Raw genomic sequence first — 24,968 nt, 5'->3', positions numbered from 1 at the left:
AAATTCTAATAAATTTAGTTAAATGACTGTTTACTTTGCAGAAACATTTCTCGAATACCAGCGTGTCTCTTAAATTCAATGACTAATTAGTATTTCGCTTACAATGTGCATTAACCAATGCCTGCGCAGCTTTTCTGTGACGCGCGTCTCACTCTCTGCACTCACCCCTCCTTTACAATTTTCTCACGGCTACACACCCGCTGCTTCTACCAATCCCAGCGCGGCTCCCTAATACGTCAGTGCAATACCCGCGACTGACTCCCTCCTTTGCAAGGTAATATGACAATTCAATTTCCTTAAGTTCTAATTATTCATTTCCTTATTTAACAATATGAAAACATTCGCTACTGTGCTTGATTGACTAAATTCAATAGAACAGATAATATCTTTCACAACAAGTAAACCTATTTCCATCTACCCTTCATTCACTGCGAGTAAAACAACTTTCCGCTTACTCTTCACTCAAGCAAAAATAACCTGTTACTCCTCCAGACTTACCCTTTCTAGGTGTTATAAGACCAAAGTTTTACCAGCGAACTTCTTTGCTGTCAATCACTCCTAACTTTATACAAGAAACAATCTCTAACTAGTGCTTCAAGTTTTAACTAACTTTCTGCACCTATTCCATCAAGGCACGTAACCTCACTGCAGTGTGGTTTCCATTTACCACCCGCTATTCAGTATCCCGGGATTTCCAAACAGCAAATAACAATACAGACGGGTTTTGGTTAGTACATAAATCAATAATCAATAAACAATCAATATTCAATACACAAACTTCCTATCTTTAATTAAACCCTAACCGTCGCTCTGCTACCAGAAGAGTATACTGATGGCGGGCGGGACTACCAGCTTTATTTACCATACTCACCTAGGCCCATAAAAATCTACACTTTGAACTAGTAATTCTGCTTCTACTTACAGCCTATCAGTACTTTGATTCCTTTTAGGACTTATAAATCATGACTTACCAATCCTTGTCACTTATGTTATAAGTCCTAGGGATCGAAAAGGGAGTTAGAATAATAGGTAACATTCAATAATTTACATTTCCTGTAATAACCACAGACTTGGGAGAAGTTTTTAACACTTTATCTAGGCAAAGTTCTATGAGTCAGGGGCCACAACAGTGTGACCAGAAATTTTAGAAGTAAGAATATAACTAATAAAACAAAGTTTGCAAGAAATCACGGAACACCTTTAGACATTGGTCTGAAGGCAAAAAGGCAAGGGCAACCACGCCAAGAATCCAGACATAACAATGACAAATTGATTATATATATATTAATGCGGTATCGTTGGTCTTGTTCCCATGTTATTTAGGATCTATAGGAGAAGTAGGCCATCAAATAAAAACAAGTTTAGGAGAGCACTGGTTGCTATTAAAAAGATCAAAGCACCATTAGTAAAACACTGTATTTAACATAAACAAAGAAGGGTACTGCAGATGGATTATCTTGGGAAAGATAGGAAGTCATGTTGGAGAAGAAAACTCAAAGAAAGTGTTAAAACCTAGGGATGTAAATTGGCTATTCACTTTAAATCTAGTTCTGAACTAAAGGATCCCAAGGGAAATGGCATATGGAATAGAAGTGGGTGGACAAATTGGTAAACTGAAGTGAAATACTTGCATCACAATATAGACATTTTTTTAACCAATGCTCAGAGTATATATACCTCCCTATAGATTAACGTATAGTGATATATGCCTTATAAAATAGACATTTCTGTTCAAACTACTTGTTCAGCAATATAGATACCTCGATCAAGTCCTGAATCAAATCATTCCGCTAATATTAGGCACAAGTATTTTCAGATCATATATGCAATATCTAGTTGGGAAGGATATAAGGATAAATAGTAATAGATATAATTTGATGGGTTTAGGTGTTGTACTTTAAGAGCGCTTACCAGAAACATGCTCAGGTAAATTGATTCTTTTGTTTAGAGATGCCTGTGTACAGATGCGAAACAGTATATTCCAATATGGATGCTGTAGAATCACTTAAGCGTGCAGAAAGTGAGCAACATAGAAAAATGGATCAGAGAGAATGTTGGCACAAGCGTGATGTCACATGCTATAAAATATTAGCGGCAATTGACGGGCCAACCATTTTGCCGGTGGTAATGATCCATGAGAGATATATGAGGATGCAACTAAAACCAGTCAGTATAACAAATATTAAGATGTCAGCATGATATAACGATCTAGTGTAGATAAATTAGTTTTTGACTTAAAATTGGAATGGTATCAGGGAGGTACTAATGTTGATGTAGTTGTGACCATTGAAAATATAATTAATCTGTTATTATCTATCAAGTGCACAACAGTAATAGATAATAGCTTCAAAGGTGACCATGTCATGTTTTTAACTCCATAGAAAAAATGTATATGTAAGTGTGAAAAGCTTGGAAATTAAATACTTATTAAGTAATTTAGATAATGAAAAAGTATAATGACTCACAAATGAGTAATGCCACACTATATGGTAGTCCCTTTAACCGTACGTAGACTGTAGGCTCCTAAAATAGGACCAGTTAAGTCTTAACAGGAAGATTCTTTTAGTATTATCTGATTTCTAGAACACATGGCACTTTCTTAGACACATTTAGATGAAGAGATAACTCTGAAGAAGAATCATATTGGAACGGATATACTTAAAGGGTGCATAGCAGATAAGTAAGGGAATTTTTTATATTTAGAGATAGGCTATTTATATCAAGTAGCTGATGGATCATTTCATGCAGGTGAAAAGCACTTATCTAGAAGGGAAATGGTGTCATATTTTAAGATGCACAAAGTTGATATTATGATGGGTTTTTAGGTTCACTAGATTAATAAAATGAAACAATTTCAGAACAAAAACGATCAAAGATTAAATAAATATTCATGGAGAGATTAAAACTATAAATATTTTCTGTTTTTATACATATGTTCACTGTTCCCTAGCTCGTATTCTGCCATTCTAAAAGAAAATTGGCCCGAAGGAGGTGCTCTCCATCACAACTTAACCATTAAAACATGTGTCTACCTGACAGTGTGGATAGAGACAGTGGAAACTATATCTTGCCTGTAGACCTTACACAAGGTTGTATGACATCATGAACACCTTAAGGGAACCTAGACAAAAATATCTAAGTATATTGTTTTACCAAATACGATGTGTGTATTATGGAAGGGGATTGTGTGTATCTTTCAGGTAGGGGCGTGGGCAACTATATAAAAAAATGGATTAAATATGTTGTGATCAAGACTTTTTCAAAGAACAACATCATATATTTGTATTGTAAATCTTTTCTATTTGGGCAAAATCAATAAATAAAAAGAGGCTTTCTAAAAATGAATATGGAAATATGTCCATATTGAATTAAACCAAAGAGGTAGAGGGGGTTATGTTTTGTATATTATATTGTAATCCCCCTGCAACCTCATCAATTAATGATCCACATACAATGTTTGTGTATAACAGAGAGTACATCATGAAGATAGAGATAAGCTATCCGCTTGGGGAAGAATTAGGGAGTGTTATTCTTCAATTATCTTGAGTCTCTGATATTAAAAGTCTATTCTCATAGTTGAGAAGACTGGCCTCTTATTGACCGACAAGGACAATAGTGTAAAGGTCACATTTGAAAGAAGAATAAAGACCAGTTGAAACTGAACCTTTGGCTGTGAGCATGACATGAAGTGGGGAACCCATGGTCTCTGGTTAAAAGAGATGGCCCAGAATATTTGAGAACATTTGGTGCCCCAGAACAGACAGTATAGAACATTTCCTGCAAGTTCTAGAGGTTTTTTCATTTTTGGATGCCTGGGACAAGGTGTTTTTACCACTTAGCTTTTTGCCAGTAGGATTTGCCTGGACCTACAAAGGGTGACAAACATCTTAAACATGTTTGGCAATGGTAATTGGGCCAAGGTAGTTTTGGAATTTTTTTTTTTTCACATAGATCCAATAAAATTGAGGCTGACAAGGTTGATCCAACCTTGTGCACCCACAGTGATAACCATAAATATTTGGAAGCAGCATTATACAGTCAGGCAGTAAAACCACACACAGTTAACCTTTTTAAAATTAAAAAGACTTGGTAGATGTCATGCTAATATAATATCCAATATGAATCGATAATGCGGACCTTCTCTTGGTGAGTTGTGAGAAATAAATGTACCTTCAACTTATTCTGAAGCTGTGTGTCCATCTGAGACAGAACTTGTTTCTTTTGCTTTAGACACTTTAGCCGATTTAGTTGAACATCATTGTGATCCATCAGCATATTTCCTTTCAGCAACACCCTAGTCAAGAAAAGGCAGCAGTTTTTTTAATGTTGTTACTATGTCTAACAAATATAAACTATAGCCCATCTTTTGCTCAGTTTTAACACATTTTGTAACTATAGATTAGGGATAGAGATGATCCTTTACATGTTAATCCAAGTTCATACCAAGCAATTAACCCACAGTTCAAATGGACCACAATATCCTAAGTATATCATAATAATGCTCAAATTGGAGATAGTAAACTTAGAATGTTGGAGACAGCACTGTTGATTATGAACAGTGCTATAAGGTCATACCAATGCCAGATGTCTACATATATATTCGAATAACATAAAAAGCCAATAAGATTCGGGGGCGTGGCTAGTGAGCCATCATGGTGGACGCAAGAAGCTAGAGCTCCGCCAACAATCCCTTGATTTCCCTGATTGCAATCCTGCACCGGAGCTATCCAAGCACCTGAAGTGCAGTGGTCGACCAGTAGAAACTCTTGCGGCAGCGCCGTCACCGATCTGCAGCCTACACAGCCAGGCCACAAAAACGCAACGGCCGGCGGGAAGAAGTCATTACAGCAGAGGCAGCACCCGAGGGAATAGTAAAAGCGATCGGCACAGGCGGCAGAGCCGAAGGCAGCAGAGGAAGTGCTTGTTTGTTACCGGTGAGACTCCACACATCAGCAGAGGCCTGGAGACCGACAGGGAATTGCTCTCCCACTGGGGGCCTAGCGAACAGGGCTCTGGTCGGTTTAAACGTGGCCCCTACAGAAGTTGTGGCAGCAGCCGAGAGGCCAGGCAGGTGAGAAGCCGGAGCATCCCCGCTGGAAGCAACGGAGCTCCCCCACTGACCGGGAGAACTTTGCAGCAACGCCGAGAGCGAGCTGTGGCCTGCACAACTAGACCGTGCAGATGCTGCGGCCAGTTGGAACAGTCCGCCGCAGCTGAGGGAGCACCCAGAGTTTGAGCGAGTGTGACCAGCGATGGAACGGCGGGGGATTGAGGAGCTCTCCGCTCTACTGGCGGAGACCCACATGCTGACAGAGGTCTGAAGTCTGGCAGAGAACTGCGCTCCCTCCTGAGGGCCTGCTGAACACGGCCACGGCTGGGGCGGGGCACTACCCCTCCATACTCAGTGATGGTAGGCGAGTGGTCACATGAATGGGAAGCTAAAGTGCCCCCATCGCAACACGCAGAGGTGCCTCACCGCCGGCAAAGCAAGGAAATATCAAGGTCCCATCGGTGGTGAGTGGAAATTGGCGCCCGAGTATCAGGCCCCTCACAGGCAAACGGGCGGGAGACACCAAGATTTGGAGCATGGTATCCTAGAATCACCTTATTGGGGCGAGGCACACCAAGGCTGAGTTACAGCAGAAGCCAGGAAACCATGTGCGGCAGTGAATCCCACTCAGGGCCTAGCACCAGTCAGCAGCAAAATCAGCAAAGTAATGAGGCCCACAGCGCGGCCTGGCAGGAAGCTGAAATGGGACCGCAGAGAGCGAGGAGCCGAACTGGGGGGGAAGTAACTGCCTGACCAAGGTACCTACCATTAGTGCTGTAAGTAATCCTGGGGTGCCAGATTGGGCTCAGGCCCAGGCGGTACAGAGAAGGGGGACACCCAGTGGACAGGCCAGGAGTCACCAGGAGCACAACCTACCTGGGAACTCCCCACCTCGACAAATAGGTGCCATACATAATTACAAGGACACAGGGGAAGTGCCCCATGAGATCAAGGCAGTGACTGCCCTTGGGGCCGCCTCAGGGAGACGCGCCTACATAACGATGCCCTGGGAACGCAATACCTTAGACAAAAAGTCACAGCTGGAGTAGTGCGCCAGAGAGACCCTGTACTATATCTATTACCTGACATTTTGGAACTCGGCCTGGTCACAGAGCCAAGTTAGCGCACACCTTGTGCATTCACACGGAAACTGTCTACTTGTGGAGAATGCCTTCGGCACAGCAGCTAGTAATGGGCTGGTTGCGCACAAACGACCAGCAGAGCAACAAGCATACTGGCATCTCAGAACCAGTGCGTGCAGGAGGGCATGAGGCTAGTGACATGCCAAATTCAACACTGGCTGCCAAACTTGATTCAGTGCTGACGGTGTTGGAAAAGATCGGGGCCACGCTAGACCAGGCATGATCCTCCCTTGAATCCAAGATTGATAAGGTCACCTCAGACTTTACTCTTCTACATGCCGATCACCATAAGTTAGCTGAGAGGGTTCACTTGCAGAACCAGTCTTTAACGGAATTGAAACCTATTACCCAAAGCCACACCGTTGCCCTACAGGACATTTTAGACTGCATGCATGCACTGGGGTACAGGGTCAAAGATGCAGAGGGGCGCTCCCGCCGCAATAATGTTCGTATGGTGAGCCTCCTAGAGGGTGAGGAAGGGCGAAACTCAGAACTATACATAGAGCGCTGACTCAAAGATATACTGCTGCCAGGGACACTTCACAGTTGATAGGGCACATTGAGTGCCGGCCCACAGTGTCCCCCCCAGGGGCCCATCCAAGACCAATAATAGGGATAGAGATGCATTGTTGCGTGAAACCCTTAAGATCACAGATCTCAAGGTCAGCGGAAGCCCAATAATGGCATTCCCAAACTACACAGCGCAGAGGCGCAGAGGCGCAGAAGCACTTACACAGCCGTGAAACGCCACCTTCACGAGCTGGAGCTCACCTACTCTCTGCAACTGAACCATCTAAAACATCAGGCAGAAGGAATGATCGGAGAGTGAGACGCGGGAAGCCCGTAAACACGACTTCAGTGGCAACGGCCCCTGAACTCGGAGCAGAGGAGGATGGAACATCAAGGTGCCTTGGAGGTTGCTGCGGCACTTGAGACTATGATACGCCAAGAAGGCCAGATGCGAGTTCCTCTGGGTCAGTGGCAGCTAGCGGCTCATTGATCCCCAGGCCTGATGACCTGCATGACATGCAGCTGTCTGACGTCACACCGCAGACTGCCAATAACATTATATGACTGAGCATAAATTCCATGCAACCTGAAAGAGACAGCAGACACAAGTAGAGGCTTTATTGAAATTTTCTACTGTGATATTGTTAAATGATGGCACCTCAGCTGGCTGCGCGCACACCCACACATAAACCTGCGACCAGTGACACACACACTTTGTGAATATACACCCTTGCACACTGGCTGGGTAGGCAGGGTGCAACACTCTGACATAGAGGGATAGCTAAAATTGCAATTAGGCACACACCACAAATACCCCCAACAGACACTACAGTGGAATAGTTATTGCCATTGTTGGGCATAAAGTTTGGACGGACATCTCCGTAGAGTTTGCCCCCAATAGTTACAAATGTTATGGTTTAAACTTAGGCTATTGGTTCAGCAAGGCCAGCCTGGGGTCCCCATAGGCACCATAGATTCAATATTGCTTTTTCTCATACCAGGTTTCCCTGAAAGGCACAATAGCCAGACATGACGCAAGTTAACACAATCACGTGGAATATACGCGGAATTCACCCCCACACGCAGATACTCTAATCTTTTCATACCTACAGCATTGGTTAACTGGCATCGCCTTGCTGCTGGAAACACACATGTCACACACTGAACTGGAAAGGCTGCGCAGAAGGTGGAGAGGCCAGGTATTCTTTACTACTTACTCAGAGCAGGCACAAGGCACACTGATATGGATAAGAGCAGCAGTCAAGTATGTTCACGAGGGGGACATAATTGATGCTGAGGGCAGCTATACTTTTGTGAGAGGGCGGTTAAATGTTGAAAAACAAATGAAGGAGTATCACCCGATGTATAGGCTGAAGGTTTTCCAAAATTGGAATAATTATTCCTTTTCTAAAAAAAACCTTGATACTCCTTCATTTGTTTTTCAATATCTGAGACAAGGGGACCAGGAGTATTCCTCGTCCATCACGAGTGGACACAATCCCTTACTCTCTCTGTTGTTCTCTTGAATATCACAGCAGCGCACAGCTGCGAGAGTCGAGACACCAACACTCTCACACAGTACCCTTGGAGGGTTTTTTTAGAAAAGGAATAATTATTCCAATTTTGGAAAACCTTCAGCCTATACATCGGGTGATACTCCTTCATTTGTTTTTCAATATCTGAGACCAGGGGACCAGGAGTATTCCTCGTCCATCACGAGTGGACACAATCCCTTACTCTCTCTGTTGTTCTCTTGAATAGGGCGGTTAAATGGCCAAACAATATTGCTAGGCTCCATCTACGCCACGAACATAGACCAACCCTCTTTTCTTGAACACCTGTCAGGGATACTAGCTCAATGGAATGGAATCCCTTGGTTGGTGGGAGGAGATTTCAATTCAGTACTCAGCGAATACCTTGATAGGTTTTTTCCGTCCCTCAATAGAACCCTGCCGCATCCAATTCGCAAGCCCTCACGGACTGGCTTGCGCATTAGGCATTGCTAGATACATGGCACCCCTTTAATCCCCAGGACACAGGTTTATTCACACTATTCTGCAGTACATGGGCTTCATGTGTGACTTGACAGGTTGGTGGGCTCACAGTCATTACTTCCACTAGTCAACAAGATAGAGTACCTAGGCCGGACCCATTCCGATCATAACCCCCTGTGGATGCAGCTATGGTGGGAAGCAGATCACTCCCCAATACCCATGTGGTGACTCCAGACTACTGCACTGGAGAACCCATGATTCCGCTTGCCTCTGGGGACAGCAACTCTTGCATATTTTGAAACAAATGAAGATACGGCCAGCAGTGCGCCGATAGATTGGGAGGCATTCAAAATAAGGATTAGAGGGCACTGCATGGGAGCCATGTGGAACATCCACAAACAATTGTCTGCCTTACTTACAAAAATAGAGTCTCAATTACTACGGTACGAGCAGGAGGGGGAAGGGACGGGCAGAGACCCAAAGCGCCGGGAAATACCACGTGCGGAGCATGCTGAGCTGCTAGAGCACCTCTGATGTCACAACTACACTGCACACACAGCCTCTACCCATGCCACGGCTCCCCGGGCAGGCTAACTGCTCTACAGACAGCCACAGGGCTTGTGCTATAAGCGCAATGCAAAATGCCTAGGGCCATGTAAATGTAAATGTATTTGAGCTTGTAAAGCGCACTGCTACCTGTAGGTTTCCTGGCGCTGATTAACGCCGGGGAACCCGTCCGGGCTTTCCCTGTGAGATGGTCCCTATTGGGCACCCCCAAGGTGAAGCCAGGCATCCCCGGCTTTGATGGGGCCGTTTGTGGAGATTAAGCAAGCTATTGCCCAGAGTTGCTGAGTGGGACCCATGGTTAGAGTGGCACCGAAGGCGAGATTTATCGAGCCCGCTGACATTGGCCCAACACCCTGCCGCGTCGGGAATTGAATCCTGGTCCCGGGCCGACCTCTGCTCTGGTTCTGCCGCCTCTAACCAGTGAGCCACACTACTCCACATGCCATGATGCAGCATTATACTTAACTATATCAGTCCCAGAGGTGCTGTAACGAGCAGAGTCTGGAAAGGTTTCTGGGCTCCCTACAACTGCCTGCAGTGGCGAAAGAATATAAGGAAACGCTTAATGAGCAGGTCTCGTTAGAGGAGATCGGAGATGCCTTGAAGTCCCTAGCCTCGGGGAATTCACCAGGGCCGGATGGCTTGCCGGCAGAATATTATAAGGCGTACCTTATGCAATGGCTCCACACTCTATATATCACCGCTGTAGAGAGGCAAAAACTTCCCCTCTTGCACATCTGGTGCATTTATTAAAGCCTGATAAAGACCCAATGGAGATGGGTTCATATAGACCCCTCGCCCTGCTCAACACAGACTCCAAAATATTTTCAAAGGTGTTGGCAGACAGATTAACACAGGTGGTCCCCACACTGGTTCACAGAGACCAGAATGGCTTTGTACCATCTCATAGCACTTCCTTCAATTTGCAGCACTTTTTAAGAGTGGCGACAGATGCTATACAGGAGTGGACGAGGGCCAGATGTCTTATATTAGACTTGGGGAAGTCCTTCAACTCCTTAGAATGTGGGGTTCCTTCAATTAGCGCAACTGCTTTATACTTGCCCCCCTGTCAGGGTCAAAATGGGCCCCTATATCTCCAATGCTATTTCAGTACAAAGAGGAACAAGGCAAGGGTGCCCTATGTCGCCCCTTCTCTTCGCACCCCAATAGAGCCACTAGCAGAGGCAACACATACCCAACTGGGAGATGCCACACACCAGGAATCGCTCTTTGCCGATGATCTTCTCATCTACATTAGGGACATATAGAAGATCCCTAGCCAACTGGCGCAATTATTGCAGGACTTTGCCACACTCTCTGGGCTAAATGTAAACGTCGAAGTTCTGCATATATTAGTTCAATGCTGGGCACCGCGAACCGGACCTCACCATCAATGACAGAAAAGTACAGTGGAGAGAAGACACATTCAGCTACCTGGGCATTCGGATCTACCGCCAGCAGTGAGACCTATTTGATGGGAACCTAGGAAAGGCACTGATGGCAGTTTTGGGGCACACTTCCACTTGTCGTAACGGGTAGAGTGGCACTAGCTAAAATGGTAATCCTTCCATGGCTCTTATACTATTTCACAAACCTACCTGTATATAGCCCAGCTTCCTTCTTTGCCACATTTGAGAAGCAGGTAAGAGACTTCCTCTGGGACATCGCTAGCACAAAGTGACACAAAAAAATCTGTACTTACCAAAGGACCAAGGGCGTTTGGCAGCCCCTCCATGTTTCGAACACTACTATTTAGCAACTCAGCTGCTGTGAGTAGCACGGTGGCTGCCAGATTGGTATCGTGCTGACAGAGCAACCACACAACCCCCTACCTGCGGGAACAGATGTCAGACACTTTAACCCCAGTGCGAAGACTAGTCCCCCAGAACCCCTGTTACTTACCATGGCATACAAATGCTTTCGCAGGAGTCTTTATTTAACTCTGTGCATTATTCCTTACGTATCGGTGATACACTTAGAGGGGTCCCCCAGTGGTCAGGCAGTGTTTACAGCACAGACAATCAGGGGATGGCAAGAGAGGGGCATCCAAACACTTGGAGATCTATATCAAGAGGAGACACTAATACCATACACATCTTTAGTAGAGGAAGAGGGGCTCCCACCAGGGCTGCTTCTAATACACCGCTCACTGACAGCCACCCTCACGGACAAATGGAATGACATCACCATGCAATACTTACAGGTTATGGTACAGGGTGGGCACCTCACATGTTGGGTCGCTGCCTCGGAACCCACGCAGCGGTAAGCCTGGATTCACTCTGCCACAACTGGGAGCAAGACCTAGTTTGCCAGTTCGCAGACAAGGAGTGGACTTTGGTACTAGAGAGTCCAATATGTATCCCCAGGAACCTGCGGTTCCGACAAATCCAGTTATACATAATCCACAGGCCGAATCTCACACCTGCCGAAATCTATCGGTATTTCAATCGTGAGGACGCAGCATGTCCGAGATGCGCTGAACTGGGAGCTGATCTGATACACATGCTCTGGAGCTGCGCTCGGATCGGCACATAATGGAGTGAAGTAGCCACTGTGTTATACGCCTACACATGGACTCACCTGCCTTTCAATTGTCCAACACATTTACTACACAAAATTCGTAGAACACTCAACACCAAAGTAACATCCAGGTTCCTAGACCTAGGAATTGTGGTAGCCAAGAGGTTGATAACTAAAAGGAGAGTGCACCAGATCCCCCGCATGCACAAGCGTGGCGTAACTCATTACTACCATGGACAAAGCGGAAAGCTTTGCCATTCGGCATGAGGAAACCTTGGGTCTGTGCCAGGTTCCTTTGGCAACATATTGGGACGTGCTTTTGGCTGAGTTGCAGCAGAACGCGGGTGGAGATGTGGGGGACTGCTGAGTAACCTATAGGTAGACCCCATAAACATGTGCTGCGACTGCGTGTACGCCACATCACCTATCAATCAATCAATAAATCAATCAATCAATCAATCAATCAGAGTACTTGTAAAGCGCGCTACTTACCCGTGAGTGTCCCAAGGCGGTGAGGGGAGGGGTGTTGCTGCTACAGCACGAAGAGCCAGGTCTTGAGGAGTCTTCTGAAAGTGAGTAGGTCTTGGGTCTGCTGTATGTGGGTAGGGAGGGTGTTCCAGGTCTTGGCGGCGAGGTAGGAGAAGGATCTGCCACCGGAGGTCGTTCGTTGGATGGGGGGGAACAGCGGCGAGATTGGCGGAGCGGAGCTGGTGGGTGGGGATATGGAAGCTGAGTCTGCTGTTCAGGTAGGCTGGTCGGGCGTTGTGGAGTGCTTTGTGTGCATGGGTGAGGAGTTTGAAGGTGATCTTCTTGTCGACGGGGAACCAGTGTAGGTCTCTCAGGTGTGGGGGTGACGTGGCTGCGGGGAGGAATGTTGACGATGAGTCGGGCGGAGGCGTTTTGAATGCGTTGTAGTCGTCGTAGGTGTTTGGCTGGGATTCCTGCGTAGAGTGCATTGCCGTAGTCCAGTCTGCTGCTGACGAGGGCCTGTGTCACCGTTGATCTTGTTTTGGTCGGGATCCACTTGTAGATCCTGCGGAGCATGCGGAGGGTGTTGTAGCAGGAGGAGGAGATGGCGTTGACCTGCTTAGACATGGAGAGGGAGGAGTCAAGGATGAATCATAGATTGCATGCATGTTCGGTGGGTGTTGGTGTTGTTCCCAGTGTGGTCGGCCACCAGGAGTCGTCCCAGGCTGAGGGGGTGAATCCGAGAATGAAGACCTCAGTCTTGTCCAAGTTCAGCTTCAGACGGCTGCTCCTCATCCAGTCGGCGACGGCCTTCATTCCCTCGTGGAGGTTGGTTTTGGCGGAGTGTGGGTCCTTGTTGAGGGAGAGGATGAGCTGGGTGTCGTCGGTGTAGGAGATGATGCTGAGGTCGTGATGGTGGGCCACTAGTGCGAGGGGGGCCATGTAGACATTGAACAGCGCGGGCTAAAGGATGAGCCTTGGGGGACGCCGCAGATGATGTCAGTGGCTTCGGATCGGAAGGGTGGGAGGTGGACACTCTGGGTTCTTCCGGTGAGGAAGGACGTGGTCCAGTCAAGGACCTACTCTTGGATTCCGGAAGCGTGTCTTTAGAGTGCGATGGCAGACCGTGTCGAAGGCGACTGACAGGTCCAGGAGGATGAGGGCTGATGTTTCACTGTTGTCTAGTTGGTGCCTGATGCCATCTGTGGCAGCGATGAGGGTTGTCTCAGTGCTGTGGTTTCGTCTGAATCCGGACTGGGACGGGTCCAAGATGTTGTTGTCTTGCAGGTGCCGGGCAGTTGCATGTTGATGATTTTCTCGATGACCTTTGCCGGGAACGGGAACAGGGAGATGGGCCGGAAGTTCTTGAGTTCCTTGGGGTCTGCTTGGGGCTTCTTGTAGAGGGCGTTGATTTTGGCGTGCTTCCACCTTTCCGGGAATGTTGCTGTTTCAAAGGAGATGTTGATGACCTTCCATAGTTGGGGTGCAATAGCTGCATCTGCTTTCTTGAATATGTGGTGTGGGCACGGGTCAGATGGAGATCCTGAGTGAATGGAGTTCATGACCTTTCGTGTCTCGTCGGTGTTGACGTTGGACCAGGAAGTCAGATGGTTGGCGCTGGTGGTGTTCACAGGGGAGGTGGAGTCTGGCGTAGTCAGGGCGGTTGTGGTGTTGAAGCTGTCGTGCATGTTATCTATCTTGCGGTGGAAGAAGATGGCTAGTGAGACGCATGGTTCTTGTGAGAACGGGATGTCTTTGGCGTTGGCGCTGGGATTGGAGAGTTCCTTTACGATGCTTCAGAGTTTTTTGCTGTTTTGTGTGTTGTTATCCAAGCGGTCTTTGAAGGAGGATCTCTTGGCTAATCTGTTGAGGTGGTGCTGTCTGCGGGTGGCGTCCTTGTGGGCTGCGTGGTTGTCCGGTGTGCGTTTGTAGAGCCATATCTTCTCCACTTTCCGGCATGCGTGTTTAGAGGTCTGGAGCTCGTCGGTGAACCAGGTGGCTCTCTTGTTGGTGTGGCTGTTGGAGGGTTTCTTGAGCAGGGCGAGGGTGTTGGCGCAGTCGTCGATCTACTGTCTGAGGTTTCGGGCTGCGGCATCTGGGTTGGTGGGGTCGGTGGGTGGGTTCTTGGCAAGGGAGGTGATCAGCTGGTCTTCGGTGACTTTGCTCCAGCAGCGGTGAGGCAGCTGTTGGGTGCGGTTGTGTGTGGTTGGTTTCTTGAAGGTGAAATGGATGCAGCGGTGGTCGGTCCAATGGATTTCGGTGGTGTGGTCGAAGGCGACTTGGGAGCATGTGGAGAAGACAGGATCCAGTGTGTGGCCGGCGGCATGGGTGGGTGCAGTGACGAGTTGTCTGAGGCCCAGGTTGGCGAGGTTGTCGATCAGGGTGGCGGAGTTGGTGTTGATGTTGTTCTCGAGGTGGAAGTTCAGGTCCCCGAGGAGGATGTAGTCCGTGGAGGCGAGTGTGTGGGTGCTGGTGAGGTCGGCGATGGAGTCGCTGAAATGAGCCCAGGGTCCGGGGGTCTGTAGATGAGTGTTCCTCTGAGGGTGGTGCTGGGGTTGGTGTAGATCCGGAAATGCAGGTATTCAGCGGTGTTGAGGGTGTCATCTGATTGGGTGGCGACCTTGAGGGTGGACTTGTGGACGATGGCTATTCCTCCTCCGATTCCGTTGGCACGATCCCTGCGGGGGATCTTGGAGCCATCCGGGATGGCTATGGTGATGTCGGGCGCAGAGGAGTCGTTCCACCAGGTCTCGGTCAGGAAGGACACTTCTGGGGCGGAGGTGTGGAGCAGATCCCAGAGCTTGACCGCGTGTTTGCGTGTGGAGCAGGTGTTGAGGAGTATGCAGTGGAGGTGGTTGGGTCCAGTCCTTGGAGGTTTGGTGGTTCTGTCGCAGGTGAAGCTGCAGGTGTGGCAGGAGAAGGCTCTGTGGGTCCGTTTCGGGGCGGCCTGGAAGCAAGTGTGGTTTCGGCCGTCGTTGAGTGCGTGGAGGGTGCTGGCGTCGTAGTAGATCCTGGTGTTGTGGTGTTCGCGGGGTCCAGGGGTTCTGGCGCTGGGCGTGGTCCAGGCGCAGTTGGGCGTGGTGCACCAGCCGTGCATCCACTGCGCGGCTGCTTCTCGTCCTGCATATGAGGTGGCTTGGGAAGGAGAAGCAGCTGGGAGGCGGGAGCGGGGAGGCGGAAGGGTGTGCAGGGGTGGTGGGCCGCAGGGATGCAGAGGAGATCCTGAGTGGATGGACCTAGCCAGCAACTGTACACTTGTGGTACTAGCGCAGGGGTACACGCACCAATGACACCAATGACAAATACTAACTAAATGACGGTAACGCTTCTAAGCTCACAGCCACCATCAAACTATGCCGGGTACATATAAAATGCAATCCTTTTTGTTTTTGTGCGTGACGCATCCAAGCAACTTAGTGTGAAAAGTGTTGGATCTGCAATTTGCTTTCAACTGAACTATTTCTACCATTTGAAAGTCATATTTGTATTACTGTAGTGTGGATTTTTGTCGTTTTGGTCTTGTTTGGTTTAGATTAAGATTATTTATTTTTCTAAACTGGTGTGGTGTCCATTTGTAGAGTTTTCACTGTATTACTGTATGTGTTCACAAAAGCTTTACACACTGCCTCTGAGATTTGCCTGTCTGCTCGTGCCAAGCTAATAAGGGGGTGAGCAGAGGTTATTTTAGGAGTGTATATCCCTTACCCCGACTAGGAAGAAGGATTCCTACTTGGACAAAGGTACCTACCATCTAGACACCCCATTTCTAACAGGACATGTTCCATGGGCAACTATTTCAAGGAACTGTCTACATTTAAAAAAAGGCTAAAAACTCATCTGTTTAAACAGTCCATTTAGTCCCTCCTGCCTCTCTTGTTTACTGTTTCCCCTACGCGCCAGGACACTCTCGAGTAGCACTGCGCGATATATAAATAACTTTATAACATAACATAACATTTCCATTGTGCCTAATTGCACATGGCGTTGAATTATGCACAGACGGACTACAGCTTACTTTGAAAAATTGAACTTTTTTTAATCCCATGGCAAACGTTTTTCTCATTGTAGGAAGTCATTTCCCTACACCTTCAGCACACCTGGGATGAAACGCTCCCCTTCTCGTAATAGAAAGTGAGTTACAATAAAATCATTTCCATTATGGGAAGGGGTTAGATTTCAGTTTGTGAATGCGGACAACTGCACTTTTGAGGGTAAGTGCTTAATCTGAGCTGGTGGTTTCCGGGACTAGCCACCAGCAGTTGTTAACATCGGAATGTATGCCACATGGTGGTGCTGTTTGCCTAATTTAGAAATTAGCACAACAGTTGTTTATTAATAAACTACACATTAAAAATGACTAATACCTGCCACCGAAGCCATTCTTATGGTCCATGACACTTACTGTTTTTACAAATTGAGCACGTTGAGGACGTTCACAAACAATTTAGGCTAACCATGACTTGTGTTGCACAATTTCCACCCCTTTCCATGGTATTTAGTACTGAAGATTTTTCTAATAGCAGACACACTTATATTAGTAAATCAATACATGCCTGCAAAGAATTGTTTTACAAATTCCTGACAACATTTCTAAATGAGGTATTTCTTGACGTAAACACATATTTATGACAAAAAGTACGAACGTAAACAGGCCCCAAAAAGTTCAACAGATTTCAAAGGCCCATCTGGTGAATGATGTCACAATACATCACAAAACCCAAGTAGACACCAGCAAACAAAGGAAAATTCTGGAATGCTTGTGTTGGTGATTGTTAGTAATGCAGGACTGGGTAAACCAAACTCTTTTTTTCTCTACACAGGAGGCTCCTCCAACCTGTTCAGAAGGTATTTTGTAAATAGGCTATCACTTCCGAAAAGTTGTCTTGAATGTTTTCGCACTGGTTTTGAAATGCTGAAAATGAAAAATGCAGCAACCTATTTCATAATTACAGTTAGTTTCAAATAGCCTTATTGCTGCGATTGTCACACTGAAAATGCAGATTGGCAAGCACCCAGATAGCCAGTACCCCTTGTTTTGCGCCATCAATAGACAGTTTTCCCACTAGTATTTATAGGAAGAGCTAGTTATATTACCTGTTTTTGTACTTGAAATTAGGAAGCGCACACTCCTCCCAGCCCAGCCTCTTGGAGGTATTTCTGAAAGAGCTCAAAAGGTACAATTTCCCTTTGTGCTTACTTGTGCTGAAGTCCAGATGTTGCAGTCAGAGGTCCACCGATCTTCTGTTTCATGTTCTGGTCGTTTGCCTCTCTCTTTTTTCTCCTCTTGTTGTCTAGAGCCTTTTCTATAAAAGAAATATATTTCAATAACAGCCACGGCACAGCAGAGTAAGATTTCAACATCATGATATTTGTTAAACAGCTTGGACCTGATCCACACAGGGCGTCCACACTTGTGGTGGAGGCGCCTCAGTCATGGAGGAGTCTCTGCACTCGGGCGGAATCTCCACAAAGTGCGAAGGATCCACCTAAGTGCGGAGACTCCTCCATGACTGCGGGGCCTCTGCCACAAGTGAGAATGCAGTTTGTGAATGAGGCCAATGCTGTTTGCTCTGGAAGTGCAGGTTGTGCATATGAAGCTAACATTGTACTGAATATGAGACATTCATGAGGCTTTCTTTAGGTTGCTAGGCAGAAACAATTATAGTAAAACTTGAACAATACATAGCTACTTCGAAACAAAGTGTCTCAGTGCTAAGGTCCAAACTGCCGCAGGCCAAGTGCACCTCCGTTCCCGCAGAATCAGCGCAATCTGAACAACCAGATGTTTAACTTTTTCGATTCCAAGGAGTCTGATGGACTGAAAGAGATAGAGAGTTGCAGTCTGAGTGCTTGATAGCTAAAAGAGCTGCCACCGATGGGAGTTCTTTTCACTTTTTTCACTTTAGGGATGCAGTCAGCATGGCACCAGTGGATCTTAATTCCTAGATGGAACATAAGGTTTGATAAAAGAATGCAGACTTGAAGGACATTTTCTGCTTCAGTAGAAGCCAATGCAGCTGGGTGAGAAGAAATGCCTTCGGCGGCAGATAAGGGTTGACTCTATATGCTTTCCTTTTACTCAAGTTGCCTAAATCATAAATGTGACAATTGGTTGTTACAAGGCACTTAGTTCTGCGCCAATATTTCTACCAAACCTGAAAGGGACACCTAGTCCACTCCAGAATGCCTGGCCATTATACCCATCTGAAAAGAAGAAAATCGTGCAAAGGGGCATATGTAGGTAATTCACATTTTGCGATTTTCAAATAGCGATGTTTAAGGAATCACTATTTGAGAATTGCAAAATGGAATGTAGGTAAAAATTCACAATTTTTTTGCGAATCTCAAAAATTCCTTAATTGCGATTAGCAAATTGCGAATCGCAATCAAGGAATGAGTGTCCCATTAATTCCTATGAGCCAAGAATGGGGATACATTCTCAAATTTCTATGAGAAAATCGCAATTTGAGAATCGCAATCCAAGGGTGCCAGGGTGTCCAAAGGATACCTGTTGCACCCCTGGAATGTGCCTGTAAGTACATGTGGTACAAAAGGGGGTGATGATGGATGGAGCATCTGAACCAATCAAACACTCACACCTAGTCAACAGATCTGGGTTAAATCCATCACCGTTCTTTAGCCCATTCTGCCACCTCAGTTCAGGCATGGCCATATGCAAATCAGTCTGACCCTGTGCCTCATGGGAACAGTCCAGCCCGAACTGCCAAGCCATGCCTTCCCTGGACCGGAAACAAGCTTCCGAGGACCGGTTTCTGGCATTTCAGCCGTCTTAAAGCCGGGCTTGCTTGAATCCAGTTGCAAAGTGAGCAAGGGACTCACGTCTGAGCATACCCTGCCAACATATGGCGAACAAAAGTGGTACAAAAGGGGTTGATGATGGACGGAGCATCTGAACCAATCAAACACTCACACCCAGTCAACAGATCTGGGTTAAATCCATCACCGTTCTTTAGCCCACTCTGCCACCCCAGTTCAGACATGGCCATATGCAAATCAGTCTGACCCTGTGCCTCATGGGAACAGTCCAGCCCGAACTGCCAAGCCATGCCTTCCCAGGTCCGGAAACAAGCTTCCGAGGACCGGTTTCTGGCATTTCAGCCGTCTTCAGCCCGGCTTGCTTGAGTCCAGTGGCAAAGTGAGCAAGGGACTCACGTCTGAGCATACCATGCCAACATATGGCGAACAAAAGTGGTACAAAAGGGGGTGATGATGGACGGAGCATCTGAACCAATCAAACACTCACACCCAGTCAACAGATCTGGGTTAAATCCATCACAGTTCATATGGTGAACAAAGTGGTACAAAAGAGTGTGATGATGGACGGAGCATCTGAACCAATCAAACACGCGCACACAGTCAACAGATCTGGGTTAAATCCATCAGCGTTCTTTAGCCCACTCTGCCACCCCAGTTCAGACATGGCCATACGCAAATCAGTCTGACCCTGTGCCTCATGGGAACAGTCCAGCTTGAACTGCCAAGCCATGTCTTCCCTGGACCGGAAACAAGCTTCCGAGGACCGGTTTCTGGCATTTCAGCCGTCTTCAGCCCGACTTGCTCGAATCCAGTGGCAAAGTGAGCAAGGGACTCACATCTGAGCATACCCTGCCAACATATGGCGAACAAAGTGGCACCAAAGGGGGTGAGGATGGACAGAGCATCTGAACCAATCAAACACTCACACCCAGTCAACAGATCTGGGTTAAATCCATCACCGTTCTTTAGCCCACTCTGCCACCCCAGTTCAGTCATGGCCATACGCAAATCAGTCTGACCCTGTGCCTCATGGGAACAGTCCAGCCCGAACTGCCAAGCCATACCTTCCCTGGAAACAAGCTTCTGAGGACCGGTTTCTGGCATTTCAGCCGTCTTCAGCCCGGCCTGCTTGAATCCAGTGGCAAAGTGAGCAAGGGACTCACGTCTGAGCATACCCTGCCAACATATGGCGAACAAAGTGGTACAAAAGGGGGTGATGATGGTCGGAGCATCTGAACCAATCAAACACTCACACCCAGTCAACAGATCTGGGTTAAATCCATCACCGTTCTTTAGCCCACTCTGCCACCCCAGTTCAGACATGGCCATATGCAAATCAGTCTGACCCTGTGCCTCATGGGAACAGTCCAGCCTGAACTGCCAAGCCATGCCTTCCCTGGACCGGAAACAAGCTTCCGTCCATCAACCCCTTTTGTTTCGCTTTGTTCACCCTAAGTTCGTAGGGTATGCTCAGACGTGAGTCCCTTGCTCACTTGGCCCCTGGATTCAAGATAGCCCAGCTGATGAGGATTATGAATCCGAAACCGGTCCCAGGATTCTTGTTTCTGGTCCAGGGAAGACATGGTTTGGTAGTTCGGGCTGGACTGTGCCCATGAGGCACAGGGTTAGACTGATTTGCATATGACCATGTCTGAGCTGGGGTGGCTGAGTGAGTTAAAAAATGGTGATGGATTAAACCCAGATCAGTTGACTGGGGGGGAATGTTTGATTTGCTCAAACGCTCCGTCCATCCTCCCCTTTTGTTTCGCTTTGTTCGCCCTAAGTTGGTAGGGTATGCTCAGGCGTGAGTCTCTTGCTCACTTGGCCACTGGATTCAAGATAGCCTGGCTGATGAGGATTATGAATCCGAAACCGGTCCCAGGATGCTTGTTTCCGGTCCAGGGAAGACATGGCTTGGTAGTTCGGGCTGGACTGTTCCCATGAGGCACAGGGTCATACTGATTTGCATATGGCCATGTCTGAACTGGGGTGGCTGAGTGAGCTAAAGAATGGTGATTCCAAAAGAGGTCAGACTACGATTACGATCTGAATGCCTGAGACCTTGTTCGGCAAATAAATTGATGGTGACGCCTGAATTGGATGCAAAAATAGTTGCATTTATTAGCAAAGGATCTCGGGATCGAAGGAAAGGCTTGGATAAAGGCCTTAAAATGTGTCGGGATCGATTACTGGATATGTCAGGTCCTTTGGGCACAGAACTGACCTTGCAGCCGTGAGAGGAAACGGCACAGCACACGCAATCGGACGCCACCGGACGCCGTGTGGGGAACGACTGGTCCTACCACTCGCCTGCAGCTAAACCACAATTCTCGGCAGGCTTGGGGGCGTGTCGCGCACTCCTGACCACGGAAGCGCGCCCGGAGGCGCTACAAGTAACCGGAGCACTGCGAGCTCCAGGGGGCACAGAACTGACCTTGCAGCCGTGAGGGAAACTGCACAGCACACGCAATCGGATGCCACCGGATGCCGTGAGGGGAACGGCTGGTCCTACCACTCGCCTGCAGCTAAACCTCAATTTCCGGCAGGCTTGGGGGTGTGTCACGCACTCCTGACCACGGAAGCGCGACCGGAGGCGCTACAAGTAACCGGAACACCTCTCGCCTCGCGAGTCGCGCGTGGGAGCAGCCTGGGAGAAGCCCGGGCAAAGGGCGGGCCGTCTGTGGCCGTCCGGGGACGACCAGGGACGGGACGGGCCACCCCGCTTGGTTTCTTTGGACTTGGATCTATTGACTCAGGTACTGCTATTTGAGGTTCTGGACTGGTCAACTGTTTTCTCAGTCTACTAACAAAATTTATGAGCTCTATTTTGCTTTTGCAGGAAGAGGGGGGCTAGGGAACTAAGTCTGTTTAGTTATTTGTTAATTGTGGGGTTACTGGGTAATTTAGTATACCTAGTATAACGATTTGAATCTGGGGGAGTAATAGTGGATAAGTATTAGGTTTTAAAATGTCTAATCACCCTAAAACACGCTCTGTTATGAGTAAAACCCGCAATAGTGAAACCCCAAACAAACGCTAGCGGTAACGAAAGAGTCAGCCCCAAATAAAGGGAAAAAACCCACCGCAATTGATCTAATGTTAAAGAAGGTCACGGGGGAAATAGAACGTATGGAAAGGAGCTTATCCTCCTCACCTAATCTCAATGCAGCTACTCTAACACCCTCTAGAGATCCATCACTTGCTGATAGCCCAATTATGATAGGGAATGTGACCTCACCAAATAATCAAATTGAGGATGTTCCCTGCGCCCAATCTCCGGGGATGGAAATTTCTGAGCGTAGTGAAATGACCCCTCAGAGAAAACTAAAACGCCAGGGGAGGACTAAGGGACCACAGAGACAAAGGAAATTACTTGCAGGAGGCAGCCGTTCAAAATGTAGGCAAGAGGCCATCCTAGTAGAAGATAACACCCATACAGACACAAATCCTCCAGGATGGATTGAGGTAGTCCTAGGAGATCTCAAAAAACATCTAGAATCCTTCATAACTGCGCAGCTAAAACCCATTATAAGCAAGGTGGACAAAATAGCGTGTGAGTTGTCTAAACAAAGTAAGGTAATAGAACACACTTTCAAGAAACCCCCTACTGGCTCTAACCAACCAAATGATGTGGTCACCAAGGACAATGTTGACAAAAATATATCGTCAAATAATAACTGTGTTAGTCATACCCAACATACAATTGCCCAGATCCATGAGGCACCAAAAATTCCCCAAGATCCAAGAGGGGGATCTAATAACGAACAGAGAGGGGGACACACGAGTTCTAAAAATATGGACAAAGCCCCTCTACAACCACTAATGCAATGGAGACAGGAAGATTCTTTTCAAAGAAATGGGAATCTCAGTCCCTCCTATATGGATTCTGACCCTTTTTTCACTACAGACATCCCCCCCCCCCCACATATAAATCTACCCCCAGAGGCCAGCCCATTTGTAATAATCTTCGCAGGGGTACTAGAAATTAGGGCCACAGACAAAGAATCACACTCCCAATTACATGCGAAAATCTCCAAGTGGCTGAATATACATAGACCCTTAAATAAGGGGGACAGAGGAGAGATAGTGCATGTAAGAAGAGTGAATTGGCTTGGCGGAAGGAAAAAGGATATAAGAGGGGACTGCATAGTTGCAAATTTCAGAGACATTAGACTGGTGGAGTATATCCTGAAGAACTCCAACAGGAATCAAACTAGCACAATTTGTGCACTCCCACTTGGGTACTTTTACCCAAGGAGTTGGAATATCAATTGTGCTGATGATGGTGGGTGGAACTCTGGAAGACCTCAATGCATACAAAGAGCAAGACCCACATACTACCCTGACCAGTTCTTACCTCCACGAGATTACTCCCAGTGGAGAAACAGATTTGCCCCTTTACAGTCGCTTGAGGATAATGATTGACTCACCCTGACGGAAAATAACCCTGTAACATCCTTAGCTCCCAGCGAATGCCCATGTTTTGTAATAGAGGGTAGTCGTCTGGGTGTCGGGAACGAGCAAATCTTGAGGCTAGAAGAACCCTCTAAACACTGGAAGGAGACTGAAAATGCTATAGAGCCAATAGTAGTGGGTGAGGGTAGAACAAAGGAACCCAGCACAGAGAGTAGGAAAGAGAACAGGGCCGGATTGACTGTGCTATCTTGGAATATAGCAGGCCTGGAAGCTAAACTCAAGAGCAAGGAGTGGAAAGAATTTATAAGGGGCTTTCATATTATAGCTCTCCAAGAAACATGGGCGTGAGATTCTGACCCCTGCCAACTGGAGGGTTACAAATGTTTCTTCAGACCTGCCAAAGAGGCGAAATCTGGGAGAGCAAAAGGAGGCCTAGCGATATATGTAGATTTAGACCTAAAGGGTACTTGGTCACAGCCAGACTGGGCTTCAGATACATTACAAGCAGTCTCACTCCAGGGGCATGGGCAGAAACTACTATTTCTAAACTTTTATAACTCGGGCCCAGTTAACAGGAACTTTCCTATATTACTAGAGCTTGAGGGTAGGATAAATGAGGAAATAGATCTAAGGAAGAAGGGGCCTGAACTAACTGTCCTGCTGATGGGTGACTTTAATTGTCAACTATGCCCCAAGCTATTCCCCATCTCTCCTGATTGGTCTACTTGTCCTTTAGAAAAGTGTCCCCACTTTGAACATAATAAAGAGGGCGCACTGTTGATGAAGCTTTTAGACAACTTTGCGCTCACCCACACTATGGATTTGGTTGCTTTGAAAGCAGGGGAGACTCCCATACCCACATTTAAAGGGAGAGGCTGTGGGTCTATAATAGACTTCATAATGATCTCTGCTTACACTAAAGATCAGATCATAAGAACAAGAACGGAGTGGAGTCCCTTCAGCGATCACAATCCCCTTTCCCTAGAAATTAATTATAAAGATCTACCGGGGAATAATCTAGGGTGTGTTACCGAAATTCAACCAACGGACCAAGGGAGACGCATAAGGTGGACAATGATCAACCCGCAAGATTTTTACATCAAGTTAGTGTGTGAAGAGAAAGGGCACATAGAGACTTGCCTAGACCTCACAATAGAGGGCAAAGGAGTGGTTGTGGCTTTTGAATCTTTAACCAAAATAGTGGAAGGGTTATTGAACACTAAGAGGCCTGTCAAGGAACTACCTTCCCCAAGATGGTTCGATACGAACTGCTCAAGGGCATTAAGAGAATTAAAGCAGAGTCTAAAGAAGGTCCTGAGAGACAAGATTGAAATTGCCCGATGTAGACAGAACTATAAAATGCAGGTTAAGAGAAGAAAGAGTGCTCTCCAAAAAGAAGTTTGGGCAGACCTTAGAGAGGCAGGAGAAAATAGGGACTATGCCCAGTTTTGGAGAATTATAAATAGACCCTGTTACCAAGCCTCAAGCTCCCCAGTAATCAGTACCAATATACTACCAGATCAA

General features: G+C 47.0%; 1 protein-coding gene across 1 annotated transcript in view; it reads right to left on the bottom strand.

Moving 5' to 3' along the window:
- Window positions 1–24,968, bottom strand: part of EVC (EvC ciliary complex subunit 1) — a 609,121-nt gene that overhangs the window by 44,160 nt on the left and 539,993 nt on the right. The window contains exons 17-18 of the mRNA XM_086964104.1: window positions 17,449–17,554; window positions 4,171–4,294 (exon numbers count right to left, since the gene is read on the bottom strand). Coding sequence (XP_086820230.1) covers window positions 4,171–4,294; window positions 17,449–17,554 — 230 coding nt within the window. The remainder of the gene's footprint in view (window positions 1–4,170; window positions 4,295–17,448; window positions 17,555–24,968) is intronic.

Source organism: Lissotriton vulgaris, chromosome 3_2 (genome assembly GCF_964263255.1).
Source record: "Lissotriton vulgaris chromosome 3_2, aLisVul1.2, whole genome shotgun sequence".
NCBI lineage: Eukaryota > Metazoa > Chordata > Amphibia > Caudata > Salamandridae > Lissotriton > Lissotriton vulgaris.
The sequence above is the reverse complement of the archived record's forward strand: the minus strand, read 5'-3'. Positions and strand labels throughout refer to the sequence as shown.